Below are 26,513 nucleotides of genomic sequence, written 5' to 3' on the forward strand. Positions count from 1 at the left end.
CCTGGTCTTGACAAATGATGCAAGACTTTATCAATGAGGGAGAAGCCATCCAATCACTTGAATGTGACGAGTTAAACCCCCCCATGTGTGTGTGGAAGCCGTGCCCTCCCTGTCCACAATAGACTGACTTTGTTCCAGACAGAAACGCTTTGTGTGAGAGAGTGTGCGTTCGTGCCAGCCAGAGTGAAGACACAAGGTCAGTAACCCACCCCCCATCTAACACACACTGCACATCAACAGCACACATGAAAAAATACAAAAAATGATTTGATCTTTTAAGCAGGCTGCAGCTGATTGTTGCTAGATAGGAGCTGGATGACGCCTAAACTTAATCCACCAGCTCATACATATCATGGCAGTGGTGTTTAACTTTATTCTCGCATCACTGTGGAGATGACGTTATATTTATGTGTGGATTTCACAATGGATTTATTATAATAGCCTCCCAGGCCCTATTTGCCAGGCGTGTGACCCAGGCTTGGGACGGCCATTCTGACGGGCCACACGAGCCTCTGTTATCTTGCCTGTCACCTGCTTTAAGCTGATGGAGTGACAACACATTAACCACATGCTGCTGGAAAGCTCTCTGTGAAGATGATGTGAATCTACTGCGACAGGAAATGAGAAGAAAGTAGGAGTCCGCTTTCACACTTAAGGTAGGAGCCCTAACATTCACCACTTTGTACTTTGTTTTGCTGATTTTAAATGTTAGTTTTTACATATAACGTACACAGTGTCAGAGACAGTATCAGGACACTTAAGGAGGAGCATCGAGTGTGTCGCCACGTGAAGGAGTGTTAGTCCATGGAGCTGTTGTTCAAGACGGCTGTCCAGGTTTTAATGATGTCATAGTCTGAGTTGAGAAGTGGGATGGGTCTACAGCTGCATCAGCAGATTTGTATGAGAGTGAACACAATATTGTTACACACTCACACCTGCCAGTGTGACGACTGGGATGAATTTGCATCCCTTTTTTATGTGGCAATGTTTCAGTGACAAATATGATGTGCATTTGATTGTTAATGTTAAGAGGGTAACTTAAAAATTGCCCTGATGGTGCACATTTAAATATCCATCAGTCTTTATGTTTTAGCCATGCTAACAGAGTGGTCAGTCAACTCGTCAATCACTTTGGTCCAGACTGAAATATCTATCTATTTATTTATTTAATTGTTATTTCTTTTAAATTTGTGTCGTGCCCAACATTTGGCCCATCCCACCATTATTTTACATATATCTTCCGGTCTTGCCTATACAAAACATTTGGAAAAGCAAAGAAACACAAACTAAAAATTAAACAAAACAGTATCTAAAATGAACTATTCATACAAGGAACTACCAAATTGTTGCAGATCATCTTGATATTGAGCTTTTTCCCTTCTGTTCTACCAGACTGGTGAAATCTTTCATATGTGACACCCATCTCAGTCTTGTATTTGTTTTCATCCTAACAAAAAAGACATTTCACAGGTCACAATAAAAAGGACAGTAGAAAACCATTAGGATCTCATTTTCTCTATCGTTTAGACAACATTTCAGACGGATCCATTTTCCTTCTTCTATGTTAACATACCGTCCAGTTTCATCAATTAAATTTAAAATACCAGATCTCAGCTGAGCACAAAGATCTTTGCTTTTTAGATAAGTTATATACAACATACCATATCTAACACCAGCTTTGGATTGCCATGAATTTTTTTAAAGACACTCATCTTCCTCAGATGACAAATTTGATTGACTTTGGTGATCCCCTGACTTTAGTCTAGCACCACCATGAGGTGGTTATTTGTGTTTTTGAGTCTTAATAACTACGTATGTTGAATTTAACTTGGTTCAGACAATCATTTCCTCCTCAGGATCAGTTGTAATAACTCTGGTGACCCTTAACACAGTGCTTCTCAAATGGTGTGCGACGATGCAAATCCTGGTGTGCCGTGGGGTTTTGTGATAACCACACATTATCATAATAATGATAATTAATACTAATACTAATAATAACAATAATGATGATAATAATAATTTTTATTTGTATAGCACTTATCTAAACAACTTTACAAAGTGCTTCACAAAGTGCATAGAAATAAGACAACAAAACAATACCAAGGAAATAAAGTTACAAATCTGGCACCAAAAGGAATGCTTTCCTATAAAATTATATTTTAAGCAAAGATTTAAAAACAGGTAATGTGCTAGCCAGCCTAATCTCCTCAGGCAGAGAATTCCAGAGCCTCGGGGCCTTGATGGCAAAAGCCCGGTCACCTTTAGTTACCAGCTTTCATGTGGAGACGACTAGTGAGGGTAGGCTTGAGGATCTTAGGTCAGGACTTGGAGAATAGGTAGTCAGAAGCTCAGCTATATAACTCTGCCCTAAACCATGTTGAGCTTTAAAAGTTAAGAATCTTAAAATCAATTTAAGTTTGTTTATAAATAAAATTGATTGATTGATTGAAGTTTGCAATATTCAACTGGGCCGTTACAAAAAGTTATGATTGACTATTTTAATTGACTGTATCAGTATGTTGTGCGCACCCATTTCCTAATTAAAAGGAAAAAAAGTAATTTAATTTAATTAAAAAAAAAAAAACTCACAGAGAAATTGTGGCCGTTTGTGCGAGGAAATTTTAAGTGTGTGACCATAACACATCACATTATCTTACATTATTTCCCACTTAAATGGATGTGTTATTGGTGCTTTGATGTAATTTTAAACTGTTCAAAATGAATTCTTGAATAATTTTGTTAATAACTATTTCATGAGTAATAGTTGGTTGTCAAATGTTATTTGATATCAGTAAATAAAAACAAACATTTATGTCATGATGAGAGTAATAACACATGTTATAGAGGCTATTGTGCACAGATATAAATACAGGTGTGCTTTGAGATTACTCAAGACACTTATCAGCCTCAGCTGTAGTTTGTGTTTAGTGCTAATTGGCTAACAGTTAGTTTTGTTATCCTGAGTGTGTTAGCATGCTGGCATTAGCATTTAGCTCACAAAGTTGCTAACGTGGCTGCAGACTCTTGTGTCAGGGTGCTTTTTAGAAAATGTTTTGTTGCTGTGGTTTTCCTTCACCTCACCATAAAGTCAGAATCACAGGGGTCATGTTTATGAGACAGTAATGTTTTGATAGCACAGAGGTGATGATTCAGTTTAGCACAGTGTCCTGGAGTTTATCCCCGGCCTCTTCGTCTTGTGCGTTCCCTGATGCACTGACGTCAAAGTGCAAATGAAAGGTGCTCCGGGTCTGAACAGGCAGCTTGTGCGGTCGAACGCTCCCTCCCACTTGCCATCTGCTTTTAGCCGAGCCCTGGGCACACGTGCCAAAGGAGACCCGCGAGCATAGAGACCTTCTTGTCGTCACTGAGCTGGCTCTGTCCGCCTCTCTGCCTCTTCACTGTGCAATCTGGTGCATGGCACTGATCACTGCTCACTGCCAGGCCTGCTTCAGTCCAATGTATGGAGGGGAGAAAAAAGCCCATTCTGAGAGCCAAGAAGCTCAACATACCACTTCTGCTTTTGTCTTCTGTGTGAGGCAGGTTGTGTTTCAGCTGCGAACACAGAGGAGGGAATGAGGGCTGGAGGATGCAGAGCGTCAGCTACACAGCTATGAGAGTCTTAATAGTTTACGTCACATGTGGTCTCATACTCTTTCCAAATATGAATGAAAATATGTCTAAGTCATTATAATCAGTGCGCAAACGTCCCACTTTTATGCCAGCTTTGTTACCAGAGTTCTGAATACATATCTTAATCACGAGTTTAATTGCATCTGTAGGTAGAGCCACCTCATTTTACCCCCTCCCTCCCCACCACCGAGCTATTGTTGAGCCCAGTCAGGGCTGGTTTGTATACGCAGCCCTGTGTGGATGCCTGAAAGCCTACACAGGTCAGGACTCTGTCAGCAGCCGTGAGATGGCTTTTGTTTAACACAAATACAGCTTCTCCTGCGACTTTGGCACTGTTTCCAGAAAATAAAACTGCTGCTTGCCCTTGTAGGATTTTCTCAGTTGAATGGTAATGACCTTTTCCTCCTCTGAGGAAATATGCATGTGAATGGCTGAGTGTGGAAAAGAAATGTCTTGCAAAACAAAGGATAAGTTCTAATTAGTACTATGGAAAAGTGGAGGAAATTAAAAATACAGGAGGTGGAGTGAGGGGTTTGTTATCTAATACCACAGAGGGTTAACAGTAAAGAAAGTAGGAGTCAAATTCTTATTGAGGAAATTTTGATTGTTGAATTTTTCCATCCTTCGTCAGGGCTACTGTGCTGTGGAGTCATGTGACTTGAGATCTGTCACATGTAAAATTCATATGAGAGAAACAAACATTGCTTTCATACTCTGTTTCCCCAGTTCCCTCCAGTCAACAATAAAGCCCACATTTTGATGTCATCAAAACCAACAAGAATGCAAATTGGTGCTTTGAAAAATAAAAATCAGGCTCAAGATCTCGGTCCAACTCATATAAAATGCCCCAGCTGTTGGTGTCATAAATCCAAATGTTTATTTCATCTCTTGAGAGCCTCAGTTTGTTTATTGTGTGAACAAACTTTGTGTTGGATTGCGATGGATTGTTCAGGATCATGAGAGCCTGGTCAGAACAGTGAAGTGATGTGGGTGAGGAGTAGGTGGTGTATGGCGCTCATTCATTATTCATGAGCTGGGTGGGCAGAGTGTAAGTGGCAGTGACAGACAGAAACTCTATTACTGAAGTGTATCAACTCCTCGAGGGCTCTTGACCTGATATTTGAAGGACTGAAGTTTTAATTGGTGTGCTGGACAAACAAGAATAATTACGTGGAGAAAAGTCATTGGGATTATCGATGTGCTGGGAAGGTCACAGAGATGGGGAGGAGAGAGCCCTGATTTGACTTTACATGAGAGAGGTAGGCACTGATAACTTTTTGTTCAGCTCAGACTAACATGACCTGTGGGTCACTGCATATTTACTGTAATATTGTGGCGAAAAGATTTTGAGTAGGGCCATTTAATGAAACACTTCTGCCAGAATCAAGAGCTTGAGACACATTTTAGTCATCATCTGTTCTGTTATTTAAACTGTGTGACTTCTTCTTCTTCTTCTTCTTCTTCTGCACACTGCTATTCACATGGCAGATGCAGTTAGAGCAGTAAAGTCTCTGCAGCAAATATTGTGGGACATTTAAGCAGCAAAAGTAAAACATGTAGTTATAAATGTGACAGAAGAAACAGAGTTATAATAATAATAATAATCAGTGAAGTTACGCTGCTCCTCGTGCGTAAATGTGCACAGTTTCTCTCTTAACAGAGAGTCAGACAGCAGCTCTGCTGTGATCTCTGCTATGTTCACATTTTAGAGAATATCATTTATGTTTTCCTCAACCCATCCCTGAGTCCTTGTGTGTGTAACAAACAGAGTGTACGAGTGTACCCACCTATGAAGGCACAACTATCTGAATAATAGCAGGAAAATTGTGCGCCATTGACTTTAAACTAGTTTTTTTTTATCTTGTGACCCTGTAGGGAGCCTGACCCCTAGGTTGAGAACCACTGTATTAGGCTACAGAATTGTATATAAAGTAGTTGAAACAACTTCCACCTTGAGCACCTACAACAGTAAAAACTTACAAGTTATATAATTGTAATTGATGTATAAAACACACTCACAGGGGGCATTTTTCTGCAGAATGAGTACTTTTACTTTGGATACTTAATGTTTATTCTGCTGGTGATATTAATCTCCTTTTACTTGAGCAGGATTTTGAATGCGGGACTTTTACTAACCACAGCCACAGTTTGTACATTGTAGTATCATTTTTTCCACGACTGAGATGTTTATTGCTGCATTACAGATGATTTGTGAACCATTAGTTAAATCTGTAGTAAGATGTTTCCTGTACAGTCATTTGTTCTGGATTTTAACTACATGACATGAATGTAATATTTTATTCCATTCAATCTGAGACCAGGAGACTTGGTGAAGAGAAGAGTTGCATGGTTCCATGCTCTGTAAAGATGGGGACACTGGTCGAACCAGCGCTGCTGCTGCTTCTGTGGCAGAGTGTTTGGGCTTTCGACGTTCCTCTGGAAAGTGAGTTAGTTACTTAACTTGCATATTGTAATTTGTCATATGTATAGTCTTACCATAAAAGTTTCTAACATACTAATCTGAACTATTTCTCCGCCCACAGTCAGGCAGCCCCCGACCATCACAAAGCAGTCGATGAAGGATCATATTGTTGACCCCAAAGACACCATGGTTATAGAGTGTGAAGCCAAAGGAAACCCTCATCCCATGTAAGAGGTGACGCAGCTTTTTGTTAAAGGCATTACTGTCTGCACACCACCTCACAGTTTTTTCTATTCTTTCTTTACATGTTCATGAAGTTTCTCATGGAGGCGTAACGGGAAATATTTCAACGTGGCGCGTGACTCCCAAGCAACGATGCGAAGGCGCTCAGGGACACTGGACATCTATGCCTGGAACAATCCAGACCAGTATGAAGCAGAGTATCAGTGCATCGCCTCCAATCAGTATGGATCTGCATACTCCAACAAGATCAGACTACGACTCTACAGTAAGATCCGTATTGAGACTGTTAGAGAACACACTATTTGTTCATATCCACAACTGACAGGAGACGTACAGCACAGTGTCCTCAGTTATCAAACTAATTTTTCCATTAAAGGGGAACACTACCTAAATTAAGAATTCCAATATGTTATTCTCATGGCCCAGAAAAGTTCCGTCAATTTGTCTGTTAATTTGACATTAAGAATTCAGCTGCATTACTTTTTACTGTATTGAATTTTAGCTTGAAATGAGGCAGTAGGGGGCGCCCACTAGCTCACCTGGTAGATCAGGCACCCCAAATACAAAGGTTGTGTCCTTGTCGCAGCAGCTGTGGGCTCGGTTCCAACCCACGGCCCCTTACTGCATCTCTATCCTCCTTTCAAACTAAATCTGTCCATCCAATTAAGGCAAAAAAGAAAAAACGAGGCAGTAGAATCATGACAACAAGAAAGATAGGAGATAGGGTAAGGAGCTCAGACATACAAAGGGAGCTCGGAGTAGAGCCGCTGCTGCCTTGTGTCGGAAGGGGTCAGTTGAGGTGGCTCGACAGTTTCTAGGCTCAGGCTTCCACCTCACCATCTGCATCGCCAATTTCTCATTTCCAAAACATTTGTAAGCATGTGTCAAAGTTTCTCCCATCAAGTGTGTTTTAAAAGATTACAACTTTTCTGCAGGAAGTGGCGTACGCCTCTTTCAGGCCTTGTTTTGTGTATACCCAGTGTTTTTAAATGAGACCCCTGGCTTTGCTGCTCACCTGTTTCCCTCTTGTGCAGGACCTCCTGTGTGGCCGAAGGAGATTCTGGAGCCTGTGGTGGTCAGCGCCGGCTTGCCTCTGGTCCTGTCCTGTGACCCGCCACCAGGCCCACCGAAACCTGAAACCTACTGGATGAGCAGCTGTAGGTGTCTTGAGTTACATCTCTAAAAGTTTGGATCAATAAGCCTAAACAAGGAGGCTTTTTAACTGTCTACTAACCAAACTAGTTGTCAAGAGTTTTAGCTATTGTGTGTTTTTCTGTGAACTGTGACTTTATTTCAGGCTCATATGCGAGACCTTTCAACTGGCCCATTCAGACAGCTTTCCCCACCATGCAGCCTGTGCGGCAGGACCGCAGGGTATCCATGGGAATTAACGGAGATCTGTACTTCTCCAACGTCCTGGTCAACGACTCTGCTGCTGATTACTGCTGTAATGCCCGCTTCCCCTACAAGAATGTCATCCAGCAGAAGATGCCTGTGGTTGTTAAAGTGCTAACAAGTGAGTATGATTGTGTGTCCATAGTGTCCAGCTTTCAGCCATCACCTTGTGTTTTTATTCACATCTGATTTTTTTAGAGACATTTTCAGGTGTTTACACTTGTAACCTGCATGTTACAGCTGCAGTTGGATTTAAAGATCTGTGGTTTAAGGATTGTCCTGAGTTATGGCAGGGGTCTTTGACCTGTTGTGGGTCAGGTTAAACAGTTTCTATTCTGAATCTGTGGTAGTTGTCTGTGGTAGTAAGATGTTTGACTTGTTTGAATTCATTTCATCATGTATTAACTTTTCCCTAAACAGATGTTAAGATATTCATTTTCATGTGTTGTTTTCGGTTACCATGTTCATAATGCATTTTCTGCTACAAAACATTAATTGGAAACTGAATTAGAAATATGTAAAGATAACCTTGGATACATACTATGGCAAAGAGACAGCGGGTATATATGGGAATGTCCACAAAACATCACATCCCTCTATGCTGAAGGGGAAAACAAATCATTTGCTACCATGCTGAAGACTTGCTGTGTCACTTTCTGCATGTCAAATAAACTTAAAAATCCAGGGTTTAAGGGTATTTTCAACCTAGACCCCATATTCCCATGTTTTTGTGTGTAAGTGACTAATGGGAACAACATTTTTTTAATTGATCAAGTATTGAGAGAGAGTGGCCAGGCTGCAATGTAAACACCCAGGGAGTGTTCATACCGTCATTCTCTGTCCTCTGAAAGTACTTGTTTTTGCAACTGACAGCTCAGATTGTTATTGTAATTGTCTAACAAAATTATGGAAAGGATCCCTACAGAGGCAGACCGTTTGTTAAACAGTATGATCCACATACAGCCCCCAAAATTATTATCATCAAACCCACCAGACTCCATTTAAATGCACATTAATTTTATCATTGTAAAACACACTTTATTCAGAGTCAACAGATCCACTGTTCCCACAATCACCAACTCTTCTTTGGTTAAAATTAACCTTTAATTCATCCAGTTCAGTGTACAAACATGCTGGCTACATAGATGCTAAAATCACTGTTTATTTAAATGGAGTCTGGTTGTTTTGGCAATGGTGATTTTGGGGCTGTTTCTGGTTAAACAAAAGGGATCTAACACTTTATCCAAGCAGTGTTAATTGTTTGGCCACTGGTGAAAAAAGTTGTGAGCCTTCAATGACCTGTCGCTCTTGGGGCTGCAAATCCTGCTTGATAACGTTATAGCACATCGTAAAAAGAAAGGTTAATGGTGCTGACTTATGTTAGCGCTGCTATACTGTCTCAAAATGTGCATGTGATTTACTGAAACATGTTAGTCTAGTACAACATACTGTTAATGACTGTAGGGTACTGATATTATAGTAAGTTTAATTAAATGTATCTAAAGTAAATGTGATCATTTCTTTTAGTATATGAGTTATAAAAAAACCCTCATCGACTCTGGACGAGCATTACATCATGGACAACAGTTTAGACAGTATATTGTCAAAATGCTGTTGCACACTAACACTGTCTGCTCTCTTCATCTATAGTAACTTGACCTGTCCTGACCAAACAGATACACTATTAACAATCATTCCTAATGTTTTCCATTCACTCCCTGGCTTTTGTCATTACTTTACCCACAAACGGGACCATTTTGTTTTATTTCAGACGATACCCCAAAAAGATTCCTCATTTACTCCAACTAAACTCACTAATTGTGGTGAGTGAGTGCTCTGCTTCAGTTGTCTTCTCTTATTTTCTAAGTTAACTTGCACTGTGGTCTTGTGTTGTTTAACAGTCAGAAAGGGTTTGTGAATGCTCGTCTCTTCTGGTTTGGTTCCTCTGCAGCCCGCACAGTGGTTGAGGCGGCCCCCACCTGGCTGTCTCCCACAGGCTCGTCCAGCTCCATACTGGTTCTGCTGGGGGAGGAGCTGCTCCTGGAGTGCATCGCTGGAGGAATGTGAGTGTCAACGCTAGATCATGAGATAAACTGTAACAACTGCAGGGCTTTTTATTTTTGACTTTGATTCCATGAAAGTCATCATGTGTAAAGCTTTGTTTGTCGTCATCAAGGCCAACTCCTCGTATTACCTGGACCAAGGATGGTGACGACCTGGTGGTGACGCCACGCATGAAAGTAAAGAACTTCAACAAGATGATTCAAATCCCGAAGGCGTCCTTTGAGGATGTGGGTGAATACACCTGCACTGCTACCAATAAGATCGGATACATCCAGCACACGATAACCGTCAGGGTCAAAGGTGAGAGGCACTTTCAGAAACATGTATGTTCTTACTGCACAGTAATGAAACAACTAAAATACTTGTATTTGACAGCTGCTCCATTCTGGCTGGAGAAACCCACTGATTTGGTTTTGGCCCCGGAGGAAAATGGACGCCTGGTGTGTCGTTCTGACGGAGCTCCTCGTCCCACAGTCAGCTGGTTCATCAACGGGGAGCCAATTGAAAGTATGTTTTTGCACATCTACTAGCTTGTCTACTAGTTAAAGTAAATCTAAATAACTTTTTTTTTTTCCCCAGGTGCTACACCGCAGCCTAACAGACAGGTGTCAGGAGACACGCTGACTTTACGCAGTGTGACCGTTGAAAACACTGCCGTCTACCAGTGCAATGCTTCCAATCAGTTTGGGTACTTACTGGCCAATGCTTTTGTCAATGTGCTACGTAAGTAACCACTCTGTCATTCATGACATTTACAGTGTAATGCATTGTTTTTCACTCAGCCATAAGTTGAAGTTTCTCAGTGGTTTGCCAGCGACAGTCACCAGTTTAATAAGTAAAATAGTAAAAACAATTAGGTATATGCTGACAATTCTTAATGTTTTAGTCGATTCACTCCAATTTTCAGTGTCATGGCACGTCTAAGTTGCTTCACTGCTGCATCACTGTTGTGCAGTCACAAAAATAAGTAGGATATTATGAAAATGTTAATACAAGCAGGCAGTCCAAAAATGCATCCAAGGCGGCACTCTGACTGTAGTTTAAAATCATTTGCATTGGTTATCTATGTATTAATTCAGGATCAGAGTGCCTCGGATGCATTTTTGGACTGCCTGCTTGTACTATGGACTTTTACACTGAGTGAGCTGGCCAGTCGTTGGTTTTATCTTTAAGTGACTAATTGCCCCATCCGTGAAGAGTACCTGATTTTTTTTACAACTACACCCAGTGCAGCACTCCCTTTTTTTTTCATATTATGGAAATGTTTTGAAATTGAATTTTAAGATAAAAGTTGTGAACGCGTACTGTATATGCATTTGATAACAAACCTGCATGTATATGCAATATAAGAGCATTTAAATAGTGGTGGTTACCTGAAAAAGGTTTAAAAACTTCAAATGCTATACCATTAAAATAAATTAAATACACAATGTGATAGGTAATCCATGCTTTATTTTTATCCAGTCATGAATATTCATGACTAAATAGGAACCTAAGTTTGAGAAAATAAGAGGTAGGTATTATTTATTACTAATTTAACTCTTTAAAACTTCGTGTGGGGGACATTTGATAAGAAATGAGCAACAGTGATCAAACAGTCAACCAGTTGTTATCAGATTCTGATATAAATGATGCTGAATCCTGATTGGTACATCTTTAAACAAATATGAAGAGCACAGACAAAACGAAAAAAAATCCAGATCAAATCTCTCATGTAAAATAACCAAAAATTATTGAACCATAAACTCAAAGATACACAGTTATACATTAGTAAATATATTTCTAGAGCAGCTGGAGTGCGTGACAGTTGCAAATTTTAGCCAGAGGTAAATATCTGGTTTTAGGGATAAAAAGAGATTCTGGATGACCACACAGGGAGAAATCCATCATGGAAGAGATACCTCTCTCCCCAATGGCAGTAGCCTGAGTAATAATGTGATAATACCAAAAGATATTTTGTATTTTGCGTAAAGAGAAACTCTTTCTATTTCGTCTTTTTCTATCCACCTACACAAAAATCACAATCAGGGATTTGGCAACTGAAGAAATCAGTAAATAGACTACATGTGCAATAGACCACAGAGGTTAAAGGAAAGAGGACGCTGTTTTATAATCATAATGAAGTTAATTATTTATCATTGATATTTCTCCAGATGCAACGCCACGTATTCTTGGGCCCAGGAATGAACTCCTCAGGGTGGTGGAGGGCAGTCGTATCTTCGCAGACTGCCGCTACTTTGGTTCTCCAGTGCCTGAACTGCGATGGTGAGAACGTACTGATTGACATTTTAATGCAAAGAGTGTGTTCAGACATCTGCTCACAGTTTGTGTTTGTGGGTCTGCTCAGGTCCAAATATGGACAGGGGAATCTGGAAGGAAATCGTTTTAAGACCCATGGTAACGGGACTCTGGAGATCAAACGCATACGGATAGAAGACCAGGGAACTTACCTGTGTATAGTCAGCAACATCGCAGGAAGAGACGAGAATCAAGTCCGAATAGAAGTCAAAGGTGAGGGTCACACTTTGGCTGGGTACAGACCTTTAAAACCGCCCACATCAGTTTGATCTTAAAATTATGTTAGATTCAGGTGAATATGTTGGCCTCTTGTGATTGTTTGGAGAAGATCGACTCCCCTTCCCCGACAGAAATCATTTAGAGTGGAGACAATGTAAGACTAACGATGGAAACGAAGTGTAAGGAGTTCACAGTTCAGTTTGATATCAGGCAAAGTCACACATACTTTTTTTTACCTATACTTGTTTAATTGTGTGACCCATTGTGTTTTTTTTTTTTTTATCCTCTCCTCTCAGAGCCTACCTTAATTGTTACGAGACCACAGAGTATGAAAGTCATGCGTGGAAGCGACGTGCGCCTTGAGTGTGGTGTGACATCAGATGTCACAACTCCTGTCATAACCACCTGGATGAAAGAAAAAAGACACGTCACTCTTGGCTGGAGGTACGTCTTTCTTTTGAATGAACTCTACAGAGACATACACCATAAGTATATGAGTATACACTATTTTCAATTAAAGGAGCAGCGTGTAAGTTTTAGGGGGATTTAGTTGCCTCTAGTGGTGAGGATTGCTGATGCAACCAGCTGAAACTTATCCCAGCTAGAATTACTTCACTGTTTATTGTTCAGGAGGTTTTTACCAGGAGCCGAATTACCCACAGAGGTCTCCGCCTCTCCAAAACAAACACACCTGGTGGTTTAAACCAGTAAAAACGCTGAATAAAGCAGTTTCACGTTTAAAAAATACGGGTTTTTCTGATGCTGTCAACCTGGAGGGGCTGTAAACTATGGTGGCCGATGTAAAACATGAATGGCCCTATCTAGAACCAGTGCTTGATTTGTCCATCCTGGGCTACTGTAGAAACATGGCAGTGCATCATGGCAATCTCTATAGATGAGGACCCGCTCCCTATGTAGATATAACGGCTCATTCTAAGGTAACAAAAACACAATGATTCTTACTTACAGGTGATTAACACACCAAAGAAAACATGCTTATTATATTATATTCCTTTTCTGTCAAATCCTTAAATCCTACACACTGAGCCAAGAAGCATCTTAATCTCACCAGTTTTACTCGCTTGTTTCCTCAGACTCTCTATGGATGAATCAAATCTGGTCATCACCAATGTAAACAGAGGCGATGAGGGCAATTACACTTGTGTCATCAAGAGTGAGCTGGAACAAAAGTCTGCCTCAGCGCACCTCATGGTGATGGGTACGATACGTTTAAAATAAATGACATTTCATCAACCATACAGCATGTTTGGATTTTTAATTGTTCATGTATTTTTGTGTGTAGACCGTCCAGATCCTCCCACTAATTTGGAGTTGTCAGATCCATATGAACGCACTGTTAGACTCAGTTGGGTCCCTGGAGATAGCAACCACAATCCTATAACAGGTAAGAGCCGCTCAACTAAATAAACTCAGATTTTGTGAGTATTATTGTTTTTGTTTTTTTTTATGCCTCCACGCTGGTGGTAGCCATGGCTGAAAGCGTTATTTTTTCAGGTTGTTTGTCTGTCCTCTCATCTGTCGCTATGTCCATACATTCATCCCATTCTCATAACCATGATATCTCAAGAAAGCCATGAGGGAATTTCTACAAATTAGGCACAAATGTCCACTTTGAGTCAAGAATGAACTGATTAGATTTTAAGTGGTCAAAGGTCAAGGTCACTGTGACCCCATATGTTTCATTCTTGTGAATGCAATATAAGAACACCTTGAGGGAGTTTTTTTTCCCAGTTTGGCACTAACATTTAGTTGGACTCAACATCGAACTGATTAGATCTTGGTGGTCAAAGGTCAAAGTCACTGTGACCTGGCCTCTGTCCCAGTCTCATGAACGCAATGTATCAAGAACACCTTGAGGGAATTTTTTCAAATTTGGCTAAATGTCCACTTCGAGTGAAGAATGAACTGATTTGATTAGATATTGGATGGTCATAGGTCAGAGGTCAAGGTCACTGTGACCCCATTTGTGTCATTCTTGGGAATGCAATATAAGAACACCTTGAGGGAGTTTTTTCCAGTTTGGCACAAACGTTCACTTAGGCTCAATGTTGAACAGATTAGATTTTGGTGGTCAAAGGTCAAAGTCACTGTGACCTGGCCTCTGTCTCACGAACACAATGTATCAAGAACACCTTGAGGGAGTTTTTTCAAATTTTGCACAAACGTTTACGTAGACTTATACTTAGAATGAACTTGATTAGATTTTGGTGGTCATAGGTTAAGGTCACTGTGACCTCAGGAAGCATGTTTTTGGCTGTAACTCAAGAATTCATGCTCTTAATAAGACAAAATGTTACACAAATGTGTGATAGGATATAATGATGATGTCATGATATTTTATATCCAGAAAGTCAAAGGTCAACTGCACTGCGACATCATAATATTCTGCATAAACACTTTCTGGCCATTACTCCATACCTCAGGAACAGAAGTGGAGACATTTGGTCAGATACTGAATTGGTGACACTAATCTTGGGTGTCCACCTTGAAACTATGCTGATTGTGTAGATCTTCTGTGCTGCCGGGGGGAAGATATGTGTGAAGCATTCATGTTTTCACAGACATTGATGTAAACTCTAAGTGTTGTATTTCTCAATTTATTGCTCTGTTACAGAGTACCTGGTGCAGTATGATGACGATGACTGGTTGCCTGGGAAGTGGAGAAACCTCTCAGCGTACCCTGGGAACCTCAACTCTGTCATTCTGCATCTTACACCTTTCACCTACTACGAGTTCAGGGTCATCGCTATCAATGAAATCGGAATGAGTCGCCCAAGTCGTCCATCGACGCGCTTCCAGAGCAGCGGTGCACGTGGGTGTCTTGTTCCTGAAATACATTCCTGTCTGAAACAGATTGTGAACTAACAAAACAGACAGTTATGTCGCATATTTTAAATGACAAGCTCAGCATTTTAGAAAATACGCTTATTTGCTTCATTAAAAAGTGTTAGATGAGAAGATCAATACCACTCTCATGTGTTTACACTAAGAATGAAGTTCATATCTTATCATAGTTATCTCACATACATGGGAATGGTGTCAGTCTTCTTATCTGACTCATGGTAAGGAAGCGAATACGTATATTTCCTGAAATGCTGAATTCTTCCCTTAAAGCTTATGATCTTACCACTGATTTTCCTGCACAGCCCCGGACGTCATCCCAAAGAACTTAAAGGGTGTGGGTACATGGAGGAATAACATGGAGATCAGCTGGGAGGTAATGACTAGAAAAACTGTAACACTTCCATATTTATCTTGACTGTTAACATTATTTGTTTCTACCACAATGAAATCAAATTACACTGGTTGCTGTTCACCCTGTTTTCAGCCTCTGACCTACAGAGAGTGGAACGGGCCCCACCTGAAGTATCTGGTGTGGTGGAGAAGGAGAGACTCCCGAGAGGAGTGGAAGAACGCAACCACTAAATGGCTGAAATATTACATCTATGATGCAGATACCTTCACTCCTTATGAGATCAAAGTCCAGGCTGTCAATGACTTTGGGCTGGGTCCAGAGTCTCCTGTTGTCATTGGTTACTCTGGGGAAGACCGTAAGTACCTAAATCTGCTGCATTATAATATTTAGGTGAATACTACAGGAAGGAAAAACAAACTTAATGTGTGTTAGTGAAGTCTATTTTGCATTTGCCACATTGTTTTTGTTTGTTTGAGCTCAGATCATGATTAAAGCTGGGCAATGTTTTTACCTCAGGTCCTCTAACTGCTCCCCTGAACCTGCGGGTGTCCGACATTGAGAGCACTCAGGTGACTGTGCACTGGGACCCAGTGTCACGCGGCTCTATGATGGGAGAACTGAAAGAATACAAGGTGTGTCTATTGTGAATTTAATACTTAATCATGGACTTTGAATAAAGCTTTTATTTATGTTTATGGACAAAAATAGAAATTGAGCGCATGCTGTAGATCACTAAGAGAGGCCATTGGTGATAGTGGTGGATACTGGTGAGTTTCAGTTGATTTAATAGTGTGGAAAATACAATCATTTCTTCTTTGTGGTGACTGCAAGGTGAGGGTTATATATTTAACAGGGATAAAGAGAACAGAGATATGACTGTATTTGAACAAGTTTTGACAAACTAAAATTTACCTCGTGCAGTGGTTCCCAACTGGTGGGGGTCCATTCTGAATGGACTGCAAGTGACTCGCAAATGTGAGCTACTTAACAGAGACAGCAAACTAGCTCAATGACATGGCCCAATGCAAGTATGATGCTGAATATATTAATATATATATATATTATTATAACTTAAGCACGTAAAATACAAGTTATCGCTTGTGATATTGACTTGATATTTTGTAGAATATTAAACTACTTACTTCAAACTTCCTTTACAGTTATAATTCTATTGTTTTTATCTTCATATTAGACCTCTGAAATGCAAATATGTCTTGTATGACTGGTTTTGCTTTCAGGTTAGGAAGATATTCCTAACAACAAGAACAACACATCCTGATTCCTCCCTTTTTCCTCCCAATACATGATTACGTTTACTAATACAGGAAGTTATTTGGCCAACTGAATGTAATGCAGTGAAAAAGAACAGCAATATTAGATGCATAGGCTACATATGTATGAATACTTTAGAACTTAACTATCAGACTGCTTGGTGTGTTGCTTCTCATCTCTCAGGTCTACTACTGGAGGGACAGCAGTCAGCTGAGGTGGCACAGGGTCAACAGAGGGTTGAAGTCTCAATCATTTCCAGACAATGTCGCAGAGCCCTCTGGGGTCGTCACTGAGCTCATCCCCTATAGCAACTACAAGATGTATGTAGTGGTGTCAAACAATCGATATGAAGGGCCGCCCAGTAATAATATACAGTTCTCAACACCTGAAGGAGGTAAGAACTGGTATATGCAGGAATTCCCGAAGTTAAGTTCAGTACCTTTTAAGGCCTTTTTAAAGATCCTTTCCATACATTTTTAAGACTTCGTCACCACCCTCACTTCTAACCAGTTCAGTCAGTGATACACTTTGACTTACATTCATTATACACTGACTGTAATTGCTTGGAACACTATCAATGCAACATAACTCAGATAGATCGGATGGGAACGAAGAACAAGAGAGTGAATTAAGTGCAAACCCAATGCAAGCAAGTATCAGTAACACATAAGAGCTAAAAACACAATCTTGTTCCCTATAAAACACACATATTATAGTTAGTATGCCATAAAGCATCCTAAAAAAAGTCACAGTATAGCATGCCATGAAAGTATACTTTAATAATATGTCATAAAAAATATAAAAACATGGCACAGAAAATCAGTCATAGTATAAAATATCATAAAAAATGTTAAAGTATGTCATAACAAGTGTCATAATATAGTATGTCACAAAAGTGTCATAAAAAATGTTGTATTAAAGTATGTCATGAAAATGTCACAGTATAATATGTCATAAAAGTGTCATACAAAAGTCATAGTGGAAAAAAAACTTAGATGCTTTGTCTCCTGCTGTGTTTTTGTACGTAGTACCATCTGCTCCCAGATCCTTCAGGATCCAACAGCGACATCTGGACAGTATTTACGTTGACTGGGACCTGCCAGCAGAACCCAATGGTATCATCACTGGGTATATCCTCAAGTACCAGACAGGTACGCCGACATCCATCTGAAACACTCTCAGACACCTCATAATGTCCTATTATGCAGTCCTCCTCGGAGAAAAAGCAATAACACAAAAAGAAACAGTTTATTTCACTAAATCTGACAAAGATTTCCACACAACACTTAAGTCCACATCCCAGTTGCACATAATAGCACACTTATATATGCACTCAAAGACCAAAATACCACTGAAGTATGTTCTCAAGAGGGTAATGAACACTTGTGTGGGCGCTCTCTGAGCAGGTAAGCCACTTAATAGCTCAGTTGTGGGCATTCTACCAGCATCAAGAGTCCTCCAAACGCACTGATATTTCCACTCTCTCCACAGTGAATGCTACCAGGGGAGAAGAGCTCCGAGTTGAGGAGTTCACTCCAAATGTCACCAGTTTCTCAATCCGACGATACGACCGCTACACTCGATACAGATTTTCTGTGGCGGCACGAACTCGGATCGGGATAGGGGAATGGCATACAGAGGAGTCACCCCACTACACCACTGAAAGTAATTTACTGCTGTCACATTTAGTGTTCTCCCAAATTAACACTTTGAAGTGCTTAAAAGAAGGTGACTGTAACAATGTCTATACTTACATGTGTGTGCACATGCTTGTGTGTGTCTCAGTATATGCTCAGGACCAGGTGGACATCTCCACTCAGGGCTGGTTCATCGGGATTATGTGTGCTGTGGCTCTCATCGTGCTCATCCTACTCATAGTCTGCTTCATCAAAAGGAGCCGAGGGGGGAAATACCCAGGTATGGTGGTGATTCCTCATTTCCTGTGATGTCTGATAACATCACACCGTGTCTCCTCTTACAGTGTAGCTTGTTTTGTATTTCAGTGCGGGACAAAAAAGACATTTCATTGGAGCCGGTGGATGACAAAGATCAGGAGGGATCATTTGACTACAGGTAAGCATCGCAGCAGACAGCTGGTGGGAAGTAAACACAATAGAAAGACAACACAGACTAATAAGTTAATGAATTAAGTTTACAGTGAGTGTGTTTATCTACCAAACAAAAACGTATTGAGGGTTTCAAGGTGTGCTGCATCATGTACAATTACTTATATAGTAGCATGGTAATAATACTCAACATTGAAAAGGTCATTATGTTTTCCATAACACTGTACAGCACTATCACTATTGAAAACTATAACAACAGTAGCCTTATATTTACATCCATTTGCTCTGTAGCTGTGCATCAGCTTTTGATTTGGTGAATTAAAGCTGCCCTGTGGAGTTATCTTGTAAACAAACAAACCACATGTTTACACTCAGTGTTACTCACTGAGTGTAAACATGATACCCAGGATGTGAATTAAGTGGCTTTCCACCACAGACTGCATGGGGTGTAGCTGCTGCTATGGGAGTGTGACCTCCGCGCCGCGTACAGTTTTTGTTTGTGATGAAACCGTTTTAGAACGTTGCAGAGACAAGTTTCAGCGGTGTCAACTGGCCGTCTGAACTCAACTCAAGCCGGCTGATGGTGTCACCCACAACTCAGCTGGTCAAATTGCCAGTCACTGGTTTTAGTACGCAGGTGCTCTGTTCCCACCAAGCCCCCTGTTTCCGTCCTTGTGCGCTGGTGTTGGATGGTCGGTCGCTGCTGCTGCTCGCTGTATGTGCCTCTGTTTTGTTTCTCGCCATTTGATCACTACTACAGATGCAGCCGTAGCCAGTATTTCACTATCACTATCCTCATTCATATTTAAAGAAGCCACAAATTATATTCAGTCACAAAATAAAACAGAGGGTTGTTGCATAGAGATGATACACCATCTCATCTGGTTGCATTGGTGTGAACTGGCAGGTTTTAGAACGTTGCAGAACAGCTTATAGCAAGTTGTTGCTTGTTTCAACTTGTCTCGACGCGTATCTTTGGTCTGAACTGGACTGTAGAGAGTGCCAGCCACACACAGTGACAGGGCTAACTGTTCGCATCACACAGTTAGCGTTACTTAATGGTTATTAATAGGGTTGACAACAGAGTCGAGACATTTTGTTGTCAGAGTGAGTTAGTTGCTAGCTGCTGCTGCTGTGTTTGATCATGCTAACTGGGGAGACATTGAACTGACCATTCACTGGGAGCAGAGTGGTTTCGAGTCTGGAGATGTGGGCAACACAAAGTTTGCTGATCTGGCAGGAAGTCTGGATGATCCAGGATTAAAACCCTGAAGCAAAAAGGATTGAATGAAGGTATAGTGTGACTGGAGAAGCTTCGATACTACATAGTACTGGATTATTTCGGTCAGTACCTTAAAGGTAGATACAAGTTTGCTGGCTGGCAGATCAGTGGAACAGAAGGACATCAAGTCACCAGCATGTGCACAATACAACACTGCTCTATAGTGCTGCCAGAGGCTGGATACTCCACAGGGTGCCTTTAATTTTGATTAAATTTTAGCATGATGCTGCACAGGTACAAATCAAATCTGGTTACAGTATTTATGGCCTTATTTATGATAACTCTTTGATCACACTTACATTATTTTCTGTTTTTTTTTTCTATTTACTCTACCTTTTCTACCTAAACCTTTATCCTCCCCAAACCTCAACCCTGTTCCTTTCCCTTCTGAACCACTCAAGGTCTCTTGAAAGGTATGAAAAGACTAAATATTGACTCATTGACACTATTGACTTTTAAACTGTAAAACCTTTTATGGGTTATTTCTACAGTATGTCATTAACAAGATAGTATATTCAGAAAATTGGAACAGTTATAAACATTTCATGAGTGGATGATGAATGAAATGTGATAAAATCATCTATCCTGTCTTACAAATGAACAACCTTTCCTCATATTTTAGGATAGCACGTGTCTCCACTCTGCCTTACCCTCGGCGGTATGTACATTTAAATGTACTTATACATTAGGTTTTATTGTCCAGCTGTTGTCCTCTGGTGTCTGGTCTTCTAATGTCAGTGTTTTTATCTTTTGCACTATTTTGCAGAGAGGAGGAAAGAGGGCTTCAAAGAGGCCAGCCGTCTATGGAGGCAATGATGAAGCGATCAGACAGCGACGACAGTCTGGTGGACTACGGTGAAGGAGGCGAGATGCCATTCAACGAGGACGGCTCGTTCATCGGCCAGTACACTGGAACCAGGAGGGACGTCAGGGAGTTGGACTTTGGGGGAAGTCTGGAGCTCCACTCTCCAATGAACACCATCTACTCCCTGGCATAAAACTGTCCATTTTTCATGTGACTTTCAGCGCATGTACCCTCTGACTTGAACCACTTGCGGTTTGTCTGCAGGAGGGAACAGCTGGAGCCCGAGGTGCTGTTACCCTCTGTGTCCATGCAGACACAGCAACTGTCACGTATTTCAAGAGGAAAATGGTGGAATATTTGGGACAATACTACAGCTGAGATGCTTATCTTAAGCAAGCTTCACGTTTTGTGTTTCGTATTGCATTTCTTGTAAATAAAAATGCTGCATGTTTGTGCGTGTGCATACGCATGAGTACGTGTTCAGTTATCCTGCCAACAGAAAGACACTACACATCAAAGGAGACAGAAGAGGATCAGTTTATCATGTTGATAAAAGCAGTTGCAAGGACCAACTTAACGCCTGTTTTTCCATCTTTTTGTTTAAGCTAATTTCAACAGGATTTAATGAGATTTGTGTTATTTTTGTGTGTTGGCTGTTTCTCATGATCAAGGGAGTCACAGTGTACTCTCTGAACTCAGATTGCATACTCTTTCTTTTATATCCCAGTGTTTATAGTGCAATGTGAGTGTATAAAAGGGTTGATGGTAATAGATTAAGGATCATAAAACATCTCCAGGGACTAATGATTCATCTGCACTGCCAGATTGTGAATTTTGCTCTGCTGGAAGTCAAAAGATCAAACCATTTTGGGAATCAGCAAGCAGCCATAAATCAGCTGTAAAATCACAAGTTGCTCATGTCTGTCTGTACACTTGCCTTAACTGTCTCCCCATTTTACTCACGATGGAGATGGATGGAAATCATTAATCATGATGTAACAGCTTCAGTTTATTTGACCCTTAACATCATCTGTGTATTACCACAGTCATGTCCTAAATGTAAATAAAGTGGAAATATTATTTGTAGCATGTTTAATATGACTCTGAATGTTGAATTTAGCTGCTCTGCGTCCATACTTTTATTTATTTATTTTAATTTGATTAATTTTTTACAATTACTTTTCAGGGTAGATGAATAAATCCTGAAGCTAAATTTAATACAAGTTAAGACATTTTTTCAGAGACACTTCTTAGACATTTTAAGACCTCATAGCTACTTTCAGTTCTAGATACCCAGTACAGTATGTCATAAAACATGTCATAAACTAGAAAAGTGTACCCAGAGTGCAGATCTCCACAAGTCAGTTGTGTTCTGGCTTTTTTTAATAAGTAAAACACAGTCACAAATCTTTGATCCATATCTCTCTTTTAATGTTGTTTACTTTGTCTATACGATACAGCACAACATAGTAATAAAGACAATAAAAAAATAAATACAAAGAAAGAAACAATATAACTATGTAGGCTTTTCACTTAGTCTGGTAGAGGCACAAGCGACAAGGAAACATTACCAAATCAACAAAATCTGCAAGTCTACAAATTCAGGCATGCAAAACGCCTCTCCCCAAGTGGTTTGATTCTATGCAGAGGATGAGCCAAAACCAGGTCACAGGTGGACTGCACAGAAGTGTGCCCATGGAATTTTACCTCCCGGCTCCCTTCAGGTACGTGTCATACAGAAATACTATAAACAGCAATTTAAAAAAAAAAAAAATAAATCATATAAAAAGTCATGGTATAGTATCTACTGATAAAAAAAAATCAAATAAAATGTCATAGCACAGTATGCCATAAAAAACATAAAAATTATAGCATGGTATGTATAAAAAATCATATAAACGGTCATAGTATGTCAGAAAAAAAAATCATGTAAAATGCAGAGCAATTCATGCCTTTAAAAATCTTAAAAGCTGACATTAAAATGTCAAGTGAAAATGTCATAGTAATGTATGACATTAAAATGGCATAAAAAAAATATGAGTGTAGTATGACATAAAAATGTCAGAGAAAATGTCAACATGTAAGGTGTCATAAAAAGGTCATAGAAAATGTCATAGTAGCGTATGTCAAAAAAGGGTGAAAAACATGTCACAAAAAAATGTCATAGTATAGTATTTCATAAAAATGTCATTAATAATGTCATGGTATAGTTTATGACAAAAATGTCATAAAACTTTCATAGTGTAATATATCATAAAAATGTCATAAAAAATGTCATGGTATAGTTTGTCATAAATATTTCATAACAAATGCCATGGTATAGTTTGTCATAAAGATTTCATAAAAAATGTCATAGTATAGTATGACAAAATGTCATAAAAAGTTTGTGACAAAAAAGTCATTAAAAATGTCATAGTCTAGTATGACACACAGTGTCATAAAAAGTGTCATAGTATAGTTTGTCATAAGAATTTCATAAATTATGTCATAGTATATTATGACATAGAAATTACATAAAAAGTGCCACAGTTAAGTCTGTCAAAAAAATGTCATGAAACATGTCATGCTATACAAACGTTTTTTCCTGATTTTTTGTCGATATACTACAGTATGACATTTGTTCATGATTTTGGACGACAAACTATACTATGACGTTCTTTCATGATTTTTGACGACATACTATACTATGACTTTTTTCATGATTTATGACTACATGCTATATTATGACGATTTTCCATGATTTTTGACAAGACACTATACCATGACCTTGTTTCGTGATTTTTGACAACATATTATACTATGATGCTTTTAAGTGATTTTTGTCAACATACTTTACCAAGACTTTTTTCGTGATTTTTGACGACATACTATACTATGACTTTTTTCGTGATTTTTGACGACATCCTATAGTATGACGGGGTTTTTTTGTGATTTCTGATGACATACTATACTATCACGCTTTTTAGTGATATTTGACGTCACTATGATGTTTTTTCATGATTTCTGAGGACATACTATACTATGGAGTTTTGACGTCAAACTTTAATAAGGCGTTTTTTTGTCATTTCTGACGACATGCTATACTGTAACGTTTTTTCCTGATTTTTGACGACATACTATACTATGACATTGTTTCGTGATTTTTGATGACATGTCAAACTATGACACTTTTAAGTGGTTTTGTCAACATACTTTACCAAGACTTTTTTAGTGATTTTTGAAGACATGCTATACTATGACATTTTCACATGATTTTTGATGACATGCTATAGTATGACAGGTTTTTTTTTTGTGATTTTTGATGACATACTATACTAATATGCTTTTTAGTGATATTTGACATCATACCTTACTATGATGTTTTTTCATAATTTTTGAGGACATACTATACTATGGAATTTTTTCATGAGTTTTGACGACATACTATACTATGGCGTTTTTTCATAATTTCTGACGACATGCTATACGATTACATTTTTTCCTGATTTTTGACAACATACTATACCATTACCTTTTTGTGATTTTGGACAACATACTATACTATGACATTTTTTCATAGTTTTTGACGACATGATGTTTTTTCTTGATTTTTGATGACATGCTATACTATGCTGTTTTTCCTAATTTTTGATGACATACTATACTATGAAATCTTTTCATGATTTTTGACGACATGCTATACTATGGCGTTTTTTTCTTGATTTTTGATGACGTTGAAATTTGAATTTTATTACTTTTTTTGTGATTTACGATGACATGCTATACTATGACGTTTTTTTGTAATTTTCGACGACATATTATACTATGACATTTTTTCGTGATTTTTGACGACATTCTGTCCTATAACATTTTCACATAATTTTTGATGACATGCTATACTATGACATTTTTTCGTGACTTTTGACGACATGGTATGGTATAGTATTTTTTTTTTTTTGTGATTTTTGACAACATGCTATACTATCACGCTTTTTAGTGATATTTGACGTCATACCTTACTATGATTTTTTTTCGTGATTTTTGATGATATAGTATACTATGGCGTTTTTTTGTCATTTCTGACGACATGCTAAACTATGACATTTTTTCGTGATTTTGGATGACATACTATGCTATGACATTTTGTCGTGATTTTTGACGACATGCTATACTGTGACGTTTTTTTCGTGATTTTTGACGACATGCTATACTGTGACGTTTTTTTTTTTGTGATTTTTGACGACATACTATACAATGATGTTTTTACGTGATTTTTGGCTACATACTATACTATGACATTGTTTCATAGTTTTTGATGACATGCTATACCATGATGTTTTTTCTTGATTTTTGACGACGTACTATACTATGACTTTTTTTAAGATTTTCAACGAAATGCTATACTATGACATTTTTTTGTGATTTTGGACGACATAGTATACTATGACATTTTTCCGTGATTTTTGACGACATGCTATACTATGACGTTTTTTCTTGATTTTTGACGACATGCTATACTATGACGTTTTTTCGTGATTTTGGACAACATACTATACTATGACATTTTTTTGTGATTTTGGACAACAAACTATACTATGACATTGTTTCATAGTTTTTGACGACATGCTATACTATGACGTTTTTTTGTGATTTTGGACGATATAGTATACTATGACATTTTTCCGTGATTTTTGACGACATGCTATACTATGACTTTTTTCATGATTTTTGACGATATGCTATACTATGACTTTTTTTTGTGATTTTGGACAACAAACTATACTATGACATTGTTTCATAGTTTTTGACGACATGCTATACTATGACGTTTTTTTGTGATTTTCGACAACATACTATACTATGAAATTTTTTCGTGATTTTTGATGACATACTATACTATGAAATTTTTTCGTGATTTTTGATGACATACTATACTATGACTTTTTTTTGTGGTTTTTGACGACATAGTATACTATGACTTTTTTTGTGATTTTGGACAACATACTATACTATACTATGACTTTTTTCATGATTTTTGTCGACATGCTAAACTATGACGTATTTTCATGATTTTTGACGCCATACGATACTATAACTTTTTTCGTGATTTTTGACGACATACTATACTATGACTTTTTTTGTGATTTAGGACAACATATTATACTATGACGTTTTTCATGATTTTTGTCGACATGCTAAACTATGATGTATTTTCGTGATTTTTAATGACATGCTATACTATGACTTTTTTTCGTGATTTTTGACGACATGCTATACTATGACATTTAGACATAGTTTTTGACGACACGCTATACTATGACATATTTTCGTGATTTTTGACGACATGCTATATACTATGACGTTTTTTCTTGATTTTTGACGACATGCTATACTATGACGTTTTGTTGTGTTTTTCGACGAAATGCTATACTATGACTTCTTTTGTGATATTGGACGACATACTATACTATACTATGACTTTTTTCATGATTTTTGACAACATGCTATGCTATGACATTTTTTTGTTTTTTTGATGACAAACTATACTATGATGTTTTTGCGTGATTTTTGACAACATACTATACTATGACATTTTTTCATGATTTTTGACAACATGCTAT

General features: G+C 38.7%; 1 protein-coding gene across 2 annotated transcripts; it reads left to right on the plus strand.

The window, feature by feature from the left end:
- The first annotated feature begins 20 nt into the window (after positions 1-20).
- Positions 21-21,981, plus strand: nfascb (neurofascin homolog (chicken) b). 2 transcript variants are annotated; one of them, XM_050065346.1, is made up of 28 exons: positions 21-196; positions 442-656; positions 5,952-6,073; positions 6,174-6,279; positions 6,370-6,560; positions 7,330-7,452; positions 7,593-7,811; positions 9,642-9,753; positions 9,867-10,054; positions 10,130-10,261; positions 10,334-10,477; positions 11,908-12,019; positions 12,102-12,265; positions 12,568-12,715; positions 13,366-13,490; positions 13,575-13,676; positions 14,907-15,104; positions 15,439-15,509; positions 15,621-15,843; positions 16,005-16,120; positions 16,944-17,154; positions 17,789-17,911; positions 18,252-18,425; positions 18,546-18,677; positions 18,764-18,833; positions 20,510-20,521; positions 20,731-20,766; positions 20,875-21,981. In XM_050065346.1, exons 3-28 carry the CDS (start codon positions 5,977-5,979, stop codon positions 21,104-21,106), a joined length of 3,561 nt encoding a protein of 1,186 aa, XP_049921303.1. In that variant the 5' UTR covers positions 21-196; positions 442-656; positions 5,952-5,976; the 3' UTR covers positions 21,107-21,981. The 2 variants fall into 2 exon arrangements, with proteins under 2 accessions (XP_049921303.1, XP_049921301.1); XM_050065344.1 differs by lacking the exons at positions 21-196; positions 442-656 and having other exon boundaries at positions 4,290-6,073.
- Positions 21,982-26,513: the final 4,532 nt, after the last annotated feature.

Source organism: Epinephelus moara, chromosome 16, assembly GCF_006386435.1.
Source record: "Epinephelus moara isolate mb chromosome 16, YSFRI_EMoa_1.0, whole genome shotgun sequence".
Classification (NCBI taxonomy): Eukaryota; Metazoa; Chordata; class Actinopteri; order Perciformes; family Serranidae; genus Epinephelus; species Epinephelus moara.

Excerpts from the sequence above, each read along its gene's own strand:
- nfascb (XM_050065344.1), top strand. The coding sequence starts at position 5,914 with ATGAATGTAATATTTTATTCCATTCAATCTGAGACCAGGAGACTTGGT. Across the intron at positions 6,074-6,173 it reads TTTCGACGTTCCTCTGGAAA|TCAGGCAGCCCCCGACCATC; the intron begins GTGAGTTAGTTA and ends CTCCGCCCACAG. Across the intron at positions 13,677-14,906 it reads CAACCACAATCCTATAACAG|AGTACCTGGTGCAGTATGAT; the intron begins GTAAGAGCCGCT and ends GCTCTGTTACAG.